Source organism: Poromitra crassiceps (assembly GCF_964638095.1).
Source record: "Poromitra crassiceps genome assembly, chromosome: 13".
In the NCBI taxonomy this organism is placed as follows: domain Eukaryota; kingdom Metazoa; phylum Chordata; class Actinopteri; order Beryciformes; family Melamphaidae; genus Poromitra; species Poromitra crassiceps.
The window spans coordinates 36584227-36596232 of record NC_139644.1 but is presented as its reverse complement, the minus strand read 5'-3'; the positions used below and the strand labels follow the sequence as shown (position 1 = coordinate 36596232).

At 42.7% G+C, this 12006-nt stretch overlaps 1 protein-coding gene across 1 annotated transcript in view; it reads left to right on the top strand.

The window, feature by feature from the left end:
* Positions 1–11131, top strand: part of baiap2l2a (BAR/IMD domain containing adaptor protein 2 like 2a) — a gene marked incomplete at both ends in the record, with an annotated part of 19815 nt that extends 8684 nt beyond the window's left edge. Inside the window, 7 exons of the mRNA XM_083650072.1 lie at positions 2455–2643; positions 4735–4804; positions 5409–5610; positions 6692–6757; positions 7557–7722; positions 9519–9559; positions 11050–11131. Of these exons, the coding sequence (XP_083506198.1) occupies positions 2455–2643; positions 4735–4804; positions 5409–5610; positions 6692–6757; positions 7557–7722; positions 9519–9559; positions 11050–11131 (816 nt within the window). The remainder of the gene's footprint in view (positions 1–2454; positions 2644–4734; positions 4805–5408; positions 5611–6691; positions 6758–7556; positions 7723–9518; positions 9560–11049) is intronic.
* Positions 11132–12006: the final 875 nt, after the last annotated feature.

Here is a 12006-nt window from a genome sequence, read left to right as displayed (position 1 = left end):
AGATATTGGCCACTTGTAGGTGCTATGACGTTTCCATGCTAACATTGTTTTATTAAATGGATGAATGAGCGTTATTCTATCATTAGTAGCCTACTTTTCAGATAGGTTTAAGCAATTTCCAGGCTATGTAATTTGATATGAACGTATCCTTCAACGTTAAACCTATCTGAAAAGTAGGCTACTAATGATAGAATAACGCTCATTCATCCATTTAATAAAACAATGTTAGCATGGAAACGTCATAGCACCTACAAGTGGCCAATATCTACTTACAGCTAACTGACGATGTCAGCAATGTTAGCGCTACTAAAGTTGTCAGATTACAAATGAATCGTGTTAGATTGATTCATGATTAACATGCAAAAATCACGATAAGTGAAGTTAATATGACGGCGGAGCAAGCACTGCACAGATAGCAAGTCTTTGTACACAGTAACGTTGCACCCTAATTTACCTTGAATATCGTGGATGTACCCTTCAATCCAGTTACTGTAGCCCTTCTTTTGAATCCTTTTGGGGATGTTGACGTTGTCATCTGCCCATTTATCAATTTGATCAAAAGAAATTGGTGGAACAGAACTCAGGTTTTGCGACTACCGCTCCATTGTTTACATGGGTTGTAACGCAGGCTCAGATGCGTTGCCACCCTGTGCAATGACGTAATCCAAGATGGCCGCGCTGTGAATAAGGTCTATGAGGTTGCATTCGTAAACATCGGTCGTTTTAACTTCCTTGAAAATTGACTCGAAGATTGACAGATGTTGTTGTTTACTTGTGAGTACGGCCTGTTCAGTCAGTTGAGCGATTGCCTACTCAGAGTTGGTAGGGATTCAGTGTCTTCAGCAGAACAGAACCAATACAGTGAGCTTGAACCTATAGAGAGCCAAAGTGGAACATCACTTCCTGCTTCAGCACTGTACCAGAGATTTTCATCCAGCATTTATTTTCTTATAGACATTTCGTGAAATGCTTATAAAAATTGTTTTACTTGGTCAAACCAAACGGTTCAGCTATATTTAGAATCGGGAGAGACCATAGAACATTTCACTCGGACCAAAACTTAAAAAAAACATTGAAAACATTATGTTCTTTAAATCTGCATTTTTTTTAACGTTTTGGTCCAAGTGAAATGTTATGTGGTCTCTCCTGTTTCTAAATCTATCTGAACCGTTTTGAACAAGTAAAACTATTTTTATAAGCATTTTACGAAATGTCTATGGGAAACTATGGCGAATGAAAATCTCTGGTACAGTGCTGAAGCAGGAAGTGACGTTCACTTTGCCTCTCTATAGGTCCTCTGTTTGAGCTGTGGGCTTCGTCACTACAAAAAGCCACTGCCCCACCTAAGACAGCTTACCTAACACAATCTGACGTGTCGCTGTGCTGTAAACCCCACCCAGCTGGCACTAGAGGAAGCTAAAACAAACACAGAATTATTTACAGCTACTAATTGACCCCAATACGTAAGGTAGGCGATACTTCTAGGAAATGAGCAGCCACGTAATTGATTGTCTCCTTCATGAATAAATCCAACGAGGAAACAAAAAACTCTTAGCGATGGGCCTTTTTCACAGCAGCCACCGTGAAAAGGAAGATAACCAATGGCATCAGCATGAGTGTGCGATTATCTTTCTTCTTTGTCCCATCATGAATAACTATGGCTGGGTAAAAAATTCAATACCAGTACCAGTACCAATACCAGTACCAGTACCAATACCAGTACCAGTACCAATACCAGTACCCTTGAAGTGAAACAGATACTGCAGTCAATACTTTTTTTTATTTTTTCATTATAAATACTTCATTCGGCACGCTGAACAGCCAACTCTGTCACATACTGTACATTGTGGTAAATTTCACTACCACAGACTGTATGGGTTGTACTAGTGTCCTCTAGTAAGAGAGTGGCGTCAGCGGAGAACCAAAATGCGAGACTCATTAGCCAATGAACAGCCAGGAATGGGTCTCGCGCTACTTTTGCATGCTAAAATAAAGCTGATAATGTACAATTTGATTCAAGGGATGAAAACCCCTTTCAAAGTACAACACAAACTGTCTATTTTGCTGCAACTCGACAGTGCTGCTTTTTTTACTCAAGAGTTCCACTTTCTACTTCCTGGAAAAAAAACTGGTCCATTGGAGTGAATGGAGATGTCAGAACTCTTCTATTATACGGCTTTAGGGTTGTACAGTAGCTGCTGCGGTAGACGGCCAATCACACGTCACATTGGCTGCGAGCAAAACCATACAAACTGTATTTTTTTCTAGAGCTGTGTACAAAAAGGATTGAATGCAGGTATCGATTGATTGGAGAAATTGATACTGTACCATAATAGTGACACCCAGCGCTATGAATAACACCAATTTCTACCTAATACTTACTTACTGTGCATGTCTGTCTATACTTGTGTGTGTGCGCGCGTGTGTGCGTGTGCATGTGTGTGTGTGTGGCAGACAGAGGATGCTCTGCAGCACAGAGCAAATAGCTGGAAAGAGGAGGTGAATGCCACCAGAGGGGCAGAGGCCCGACAACCCAGCAGTCTGGACAACATGGTGAGACAGGCCAGCAGTCTGGACAACATGGTGAGACAGGCCAGCAGTCTGGACAACATGGTGAGACAGGCCAGCAGTCTGGACAACATGGTGAGTTGATCCTAAACCATGACTCACAAAGCAATGCAATGCAGAAAAGAGCCACATTGAGTTCCTGCAGGGAAAGTGAATGATCTCAGGGCCTCATTGCATTTGAATGTATTGAAATTCCCAGTAATATGCTGCCAGTGAGAGAGATTATCCTCTTTCTTTAGGGGAAGGGACTGAGCCAATCTGTATAATGGAGACTGGAAAAAGATTGGGTGAAATCTTGTGAAATGGAAGACGTAATCTGAAACGGTTAAAACTCTCAAAGAATGCCAGTGGTGGGAACCCGAATGTCATTTAATTAAACAAACTAAACCCAACAGAACTTTATTCATGAGGAGTCAACCTATAGAGAAAAAATAAAGGTTATAAGATTGTTTTTCTTTCTCATGCTCTTGTGAGAAATAGCTGTTGTAGTGAATGAATCAAATAACGTTTTTTGCTGCTGTGGTGCCCTCTGCTGGTCAGGGCCTCCGTCCGTTTGAACCCATAGGAGAAAAGCACACCTCAGATGCATAATCCTATAGGCCTGATCACTCTCACACTGGTGACACCGTCACCCAGTATACGATGAAGTGTGATAAGACCATGAAGGATTCTTAGAAGGAGCAGATTGTTTCCAGATCAGCTATAGCAATTCCAATTAAAAATGTCTATCAATCCTTCACTTCTCAATACAGCTATAACTTTTCAGAGAGTGAACTCCCTCAATTCTTCCAGACAAAGATTAGGAGAAATTATTTAAAAAAAAAGGTATCAGGTATTTTTGATAAGGTTATGGAGCTGATTATGTCCTGTCCAAACACAGCCGCATATATGAATCCATAGCAGCTCCTGTGGCCTTACTCTGTATAGCTGGATGGTGCAAACAATTATGGGAAGCACATTGTTTCTAATAGCATTTAAAAGCATTGAGGAAGCTTATTGTCTGTCCAGCATTTGCCTCTCTTTAATTGGAGCTTTCCGGGAAATATCCATCTGTCTGTGTTTAAATGCTACCATTCATTTTAAATGGGATATTACACATCTGAAAATACACAACCTCTATGTATTTGTGTACGGATGTACACAACTCTCCATTTTGAGATATTGGGATTAAAATCATTTGACAACTGAATCTATGGTTCTTTGTCTGAAATCGGCAATTACTATTCAAATGCACTGAACAAAGCCCGCTGAGATCAAAATCCATGGGTTTCAGTCTGTATGCCCATATCCTACTTTAATAACTATAAGGGGATTAACACACGCTCTGTTTGTTTTGGTTTGATGTGGGATTTATCTTTGCTCATAGTGTAGTTATCCCCCTCGAGACAGCTGCTGTTTAAGATCTAGTAAATGTATGTATATGAATTCACTCACAAAGTAAAAAAAAACATTTTGCACTGTGACCTTGTGGATCTTACATTTTAACTTGTAACACTCTGTTTATCTATTTGATGTAAAGCACTTTGAATGCCTCTGTGTATGACGTGTGCTATAGACTTGCCTTGCCTTGCTGTGGCTCTTGGGTAAAAGACCTCACATAAGCCCATTATGATTTCTTGTCTCTTACCTGCACAATCGTTTCATACACTTGTATCTTTAGTTTGTTCTTGATTTTACTGTGTGCAAATAAATAAATTAAAATTAAAATTAAAATATGGTTTGAGTTAGGCTTAAATAACAAAAACGTTAAATGTGACTTGGGGTTGAAATGTAGACTTTGGACACCCTGGGAATTGAAGACATTATGATGTGTATAACGTGGATATCTCCAAATGTTGATATGCAACATACAGAGTGAGAATTTTGGTTCAAAAATGTTGACATTCAATGTATCCTTGGTTTGCCAATATTTTATTCTGGCGACCCGGCTGGAAATTGCATTGTGCAACTTTGATTGAATATCTACCTGCTTGACTGACTGACTGACTGACTGACTGACTGACTGACTGACTGACTGACTGACTGACTGACTGACTGACTGACTGACTGACTGAGTGGCTGCTATTGTTGTTTATTGTTTATTCAGATGCCGACAAGTAATTGCCTGCAAGAGTCATGGACATTACACCATGCAGATCACTGTGCTGTGTGTTGTTGGTTGCACAGGTGGGGATGGGGGAGGAGGAGAGATGGAGGGGCAGAGAGGAGCAGCCTCTTGGGAGAGTGCCATCTAGAGGTGGGGTGTTCATTATATCAATATACAGTATATTATATATCAATCAATATATGAAGGGTTTCATTCTAATAAATTAAATAATATTATACAGTGTAGGGCCTACACTGTGTGTGTATATATATATATGTGTGTATATATATATATATGTATGTATGTATGTATAATATTGTAACACTGTAGGCAGTCCAACATGTTTCATATCGTGGATATCATCATTTTCGAATGAAATTGTTTCTGCCAAATTCATCCTAAATCATTTGCATACTGTCTCTCCCTCTCTCTCCACTGTCCATATTGCCTTCACTTCACCACCCACTTGATCATCTTTTAAGCCTTTTATCTCTGTTTGTCTCTACCTCTCTCGCCCTTCTCTCCCTCTCTCGCTGTATTTTTGCACATCATACACTTCTACTGTACCTCCTTATCTGTTCTCTCCGCACAAAGTATGATTTGCCTTTCGTATCTCGAGTAAAAATACACAGCACATGGTGATGTATCAAAAACAGGCATGTTGCAGTAGACATTTTAAAATCAACACTGAGCTATAACTCAAACTCCAATCTGCATTCTGCCTTTGTCTGGGTTCCATTCGTCATCCCTGCAGCTCCGTCTCCCCAGAGACGCCAGTCCCGCTCCAGCTCTGTGGGAGGTGGAGGTGGTGGGAGCACCATGAGGGCCTTGGCAGCCCACCAGCCTGGAGCCTCCCAGCCCACCCTGCTGCCCTTCAGCCGGGGAGACACCATCACCCTGCTGGTCCCCCTGCCCAGGAACGGTTGGCTGTATGGGGTGGCTGACAGCAGCTCACGGTGAGTGTTTGTGTGTGTGTGTGTGTGTGTGTGTGTGTGTGTGTTTTTGTGTGTGTGTGTGTGTGTGTGTGTGTGTGTGTGTGTGTGTGCATTTGAGATATTACATTTCCCAAGATCAACAAGCGCAAACCTTTAAGCTCCATGGCGCAGTGGTGTGGCCATTCAGCATATGGCAGCACGCCCCACCACCCACATCCCCCTAGCCACTCCCCCTCCCCACCCCTCCAATCCCAACTCTCTACCACCTTCCTATCCCTAGCCACTCCCCCTCCCCACCCCTCCAAACCCAACTCTCTAGCACCTTCCTATCCCTAGCCACTCCCCCTCCCCACCCCTCCAAACCCAACTCTCTACCACCTTCCTATCCCTAGGCACTCCCCCTCCCCATCCCTCCAATCCCAACTCTCTACCACCTTCCTATCCCTAGCCACTCCCCCTCCCCACCCCTCCAATCCCAACTCTCTAGCACCTTCCTATCCCTAGCCACTCCCCCTCCCCACCCCTCCAAACCCATCTCTCTAGCACCTTCCTATCCCTAGCCACTCCCCCTCCCCACCCCTCCAAACCCATCTCTCTACCACCTTCCTATCCCTAGCCACTCCCCCTCCCCACCCCTCCAAACCCAACTCTCTACCACCTTCCTATCCCTAGCCACTCCCCCTCCCCACCCCTCCAATCCCAACTCTCTAGCACCTTCCTATCCCTAGCCACTCCCCCTCCCCACCCCTCCAAACCCAACTCTCTAGCACCTTCCTATCCCTAGCCACTCCCCCTCCCCACCCCTCCAAACCCAACTCTCTAGCACCTTCCTATCCCTAGCCACTCCCCCTCCCCACCCCTCCAAACCCAACTCTCTAGCACCTTCCTATCCCTAGCTACGGGCCCTTTTCGCGCTCCCCCGTCCCGTTTCCTCGCGAAGGGACGTTTCTGCAACTGTAACGTCACTCGGGTCCTGGCGGTTACGTCAAGTATAATTTGTGCTTTAGTCTTCAGTCTAGACTTGTGAAGACGGGTATCCTTTCACCGTCTTTTTCACCTTCCCACCCCATCCACCGTTCATCTCCCTTCCTCTCCTCTGCAGACAGGGATGGTTCCCAGCTGCCTATGTGGAAGCGATGGATGACGCTCCGAATCCAACCGGCTCCAGGTAAACATCTCATGAAGAGGGATTTGAGATTTATTCCCACCATGCCAACCTCGGGCTGTCAGGAGATTATATTGTCGTCTCTCACAGTGAAAATTCGAGAGTCAGATTAAAGAAGGAATTACAGACAATTAAGAAGGGCACTGAAGAGGAGTGCTATGCCAGCAAAGAAGGCAAAATAGAGGATTTCTAGGATGCAAGCTGTCTCCTTCGGCTGAATAATGATCTAATGAATAAGGCATTCGATTGCAGATCTTCCTGAGGCTTCTAATTCCTGGAGGCTCTTATGGCTTCTCTTACACACATATATGAATGTTTTTAAGTATGAAGAAGTATTGTCCAACCAAACACTACAGACCTATAATGGGTTTGGACTGCCGGCTTGCCACACCTACGCTAGAATACATTTCGCAGCGCCATCCCCATTGCTTTAGGAGGCTAACAGGCTAAGAAAAACAGGGTCAACAATAAACCTGAATAATAGCATGAACTATTTCAGATATTTGGGTGACCCAAAATTGCTGAGAGGAACAGCAATGAGGTTAAACTGAAACTCTTCCAAGTCGCTCTGGATATGTGCCATATTTTTACATGTTTAAAATATCCATGCAAATGTAATGCAATCGCACTGGTGTTTCATATGGAATTTCATGTAAACCACACACACACACACACACACACAGACACACACGGAAGGAAGGCAACATTTCCGCAATGGAGCTGTGACATCAAGTGATACTGTATACTTCAACAGAGAAAACAAAGTCAATATGTGTGATTTCAGTGGCTCCACTCTTCGAAGAAGCAGCAGCATCAATGACCTGCTGGACCAACCAAGAGGCAGAAACTACGGTGGAGCCACGCCCCCCGCCCCCCCGCTACCGTCATCTGTGTCTTCCAATAAACACTTAGAGATGAGACCAATCACACCCACCAATGACAAAAGGGTGAAGTCTAACTCAGAGGAGGTAGGCAATCAATCAGTCAGTCAGTCAGTCAATCAATCAATCAATCAATCAATCAATCAATCTATAAACTCATCATCATCATCAACATTTTATTCCACAGTCCACGTAGCTAAAAATCCAAACAGCTAAAATGCCGTTGGCTTACTGTTGGACATTCCTCTCATCCTTCTCTGGTGTTTTACCAAGTTGATGTTTGTTATGTTGTTGTTATCAGTTTTGGAATAGCTTAATTATCATCAAGAGGGAGTTGCAGTGGAATTACTTCAATGCCAGATTAACGGAAGCAGGGGCAAAGACAGCTTAATTACTTGGGATAATTGAAGTTTATTCTCATCAGGTGAGAAATAAAGAATAAGGAAGGGAAAACTGGGTAAACGTAAATATACTGAGAACTTTGACTTTTTCTCCATTGAAGATGATAATGATGATGATGATGATGATGATGATGATGATGATGGAGTGATCATATGGGTATATGATATAAATGCCCTTATAAGGACATACTGGTAAGTCAGGATTGACGTCACAAAACTCTAGACATTCAAAACAGACAGGTTTTTGTTTAAAAAAATGTTTTCGATCATCGAATAGCTTGTAGTTAGCATGTTGCAAGTAAACATTTTAGACCACACTTAGGCTATTTCATGTATACTAGCGGATCCCGACCCCAAGGTTGTGGAAGCCTGACATATCTGGTGTTTCCAGCAGGGGCACTGTGGCAAGGTGCTGTTCTCAATGACGCCACACCCCGCTTTCTGGTGGATGCAGGGAGGAAGCTCCAGCTGCTGATGGTGTAGGGGTGTGTGTGTGTGTGTGTGTGTGTGTGTGTGTGTAGGTGTGTAGGTGCGTGTATGTGTGCATGCGTGCCGTGCCGTGCCGTGCGTGTGTGTGTTTGCGTGCGTGCGTGTGTTTGCATGTGTGTGCCTGCCTGCTTGCGTTGCATGATTTCAGATCTTCTGAATGAAGATCTTGAACTTGGAGATTATTACACTGAAGACCTATTTGAGAAATAGGTTCAGTATAAGTCACCTGTATGGGTTTGCTGTGTGATGATGCCACCAATGCCTTTTTCTCCTTAGTGTTTGTGGTGTGAATTGCTTCTCTTGAGGTTCTGGCAGCCAGGCGCTCAAGAAAAGGCCTCTCCTATAGTGTTAATGTTTAGAAAAAGATGTTTTAGATGGTTATCCTGGCATGATTTAAGTGGTACGGATGGTAAAACGAACATTAATTGTCCACCATTTTGAGAGAGAAAACAATCATAATGTAAAAACAAATGATGGTACTTTTGAAAATACATGTGTGATTTAAAGGGGAAATCAGTCAGATTTTTAGTCCTCCATCCATAGCTCAAAATGGCCATAAATATCCTCCTCGTGACCCATTATAGTTTCAGAAGAAGAAGAAGCATCTCTAATTGTGAAAATGTGACGTTCCTTGTGTCAAGCACAGGCCAGCCTATGATGTGGAGGAGGAGATCAGTTCTATTGAAGTTGTTGCAATTCTCACTGGTGACCAATAGAGGTCGATAAAGATCACATATTGCTAAATGCCCTTTTAAGTGCCACTCTTACTGGAACTTAAGAGTAATTGAAGGATTAATTAAGTGACATTTATGTTTTACCAAATTGGCTATACTGCATTTTGGAGCCTAAATACTTCATGTACCATGAACAAACAGATTGTAGGAGGACAGATTGGAAGCTGTAGGGCTTGAGCCTATCAGTGCATGCATCTAATGTATGTGGTTATAACTGACCCTCACTAACCTTCTCTCCATTTCTCATGCCCTTCTATAGAGATCAGAAGCACATGGATATCCACCAGAGCTCTTCCCAAAGTAAGAATACCACACACAGTCTGTGCTATAACAAGCTTTGAAACCACAGACATGTTTTGAAATCATGTTCTCTTTCACAGAGAAACCATGATCTTTTTGAAGTAATGATACCATTAAATCAGAGAGCAACAGATGGGGGCAGCGATCTAAATGGCATGGAATTACTTTCCATCAGAGTTTGAAGTGCAGTAGTGCTGAAAACCATTTCGGTTATGGTCGTGTGGCAACGGTAGCTGGCCACACTTCAGGTGAACAGTTTTCTCGACGATGCTCGAACAGTTGGAAACGAGGCAGGTATACGCCTCTGAAATTCCACCGTTCTTTTTCCTCATAACCTCTAGCGTCAGGCTCATGGACATCGTTCAGAGCATTTTCCGATACTGGGTTTTTCCTGTGTGTGTCTCTGAGGCTATTTACAGCTGGCACTAACATGCGTTTTCTGTGATCAGATTGCAATCGGATAGTGCTTGACCACTTGAAAGTATTGAAGACGGATTACGATCTGATTGGCCAAACCACCTCCGGAGGTGGTCACGGACGCATTGAGGCCATTTGGCACTAACATGCGTTTTCTGTGATCAGATTGCAATCGGATAGTGCGTGACCACTTGAAAGTAGAGGTGTAAACGCCCCCAAGACACATTGAAGACGGATTACGATCTGATCGGCCAAACCACCTCCGGAGGCGGTCAGGGACGCATTGTGACCACACACAAGTGTAAATTCAATGTGTCCTCTCAATCTTGTATGTTTCTTGTAATGTTATGTCTCAACTCCCTGAGAAATTTGTCCCATTGATTGGTGAAAAAACCTCTTTTTAACTTTCTATTTTGTATTTTGTATTGTTTATAATTCGTAATTCTATGTATTTAACAAGGGCTGTCACTACTATGATAGTTCTTGGAAATGATGTTGATTGCCTGTTTGAGCTGTGGCCTCACCTCCTTCTCTGTGATTGGCTGCATTGCAGCTTCCACAGATGCACTCCATCTGCTGATGTTTTTTTCAAGGTGATTTGTTTGACCACACCTATATATACTACTCATTGTCATCTGTTCTGATGTACACTGATGATGGCCTAAGGCTGAAACGCGTCTGTTTAGCCCTTAATAAAAAAACTCAAGATTTACTCTAATTCGAGTGCTGTTGCCTACCTCTGTTACTGTGATCTCCCTGCAACCTGCACCGATTGAGCTGCTTAAGACCTGGAGCTGTGCGAGCTATTCCCTTCCTCCTCTCAATCTGCATACAGCAACTGTATGCGGATTGAGAGGACACCCGTTTTGCATGATCAGATTGCAATCTGATCACCCAAAAGGCACGCTGATGCCAGGTGTAAATGAAATCAGGCCAATGTGGTCAAACACTATCCGATTGCAATCTGATCACAGAAAACGCATGTTATTGCCAGGTGTAAATGACCTCGTCTCCCCCCACTCACTCTCTTTCACACTCTGTTTCTCTCTCTCTCTGCTCTTTCTGTTGTGTAGGGGTACCAACCCTTTTGCCACGGTTAAGCTGAAGCCCACGTCGACCAATGACAGATCGGCGCCGCGTCTGCATCGGCGATGACACAAAGAAGCGGGGTCAAAAGAACATGGGAATAAAATGCTAAAGGAGTAGGCTAGTAGCCTACCATAGGCGTACATACTGTATATTTGTAGATCTTGGAAAACCAAATCATAACTTCTATTCAGTTTTTCTGTACTCTCTATGTGGTCCATGTTGACGTGTCTCTTCTGTGAGATGACATGTAAAAAGAAGAAGAAAATGAAGAAGTTTGCTATACTGCCTTTACACAATAATGTGCTCTGTTTTCCACTCATAACCATCTCAATCATATTCATCCCAAAGGCTCGAATGATGTTAACTCAGCACTCCCACTCTGAACTGCTGACACCTTGAGATGACATTTTGATGACTCAGATTATTGTCTTTTGGCAATAAATGTTATGCCTATTGTCTGTGATCTGTATATAGTGTATATAGAAGCAATGCTAAGCACTCCCAATTCTGCTGATTCATGTCCTTGTATTGTATCAGTGTCTGTATGCTCTCATAATCAATATCATAAATCACATAATCAACAATATAAAGCTCAGGGACAGATAAGTATAGTGCCACAATATTGCTGCATGATTATTTGATAGCATCACACTTTTTGTGTCATTGTATTGCATCTTTGCCATGTTTCTCTACTTTCTACTGAATCAAGTTCATTACTAAAGAATTTGTAATAATGTATATTTGAATGTAACTGATAATGCAACGACTGACAGATAATAATGTAATAAAATAATGTAATAAAAATGAGAATGTAATAAAATAGCGGACTAGATGCGGACTAAATAGCCAAATGCAATAAGAACATGAATGCATAAAGTAACAACATCAATGATTATCAGGCCTACTTCATAAATGTAGCGAACACATTTCTAACTGATGAT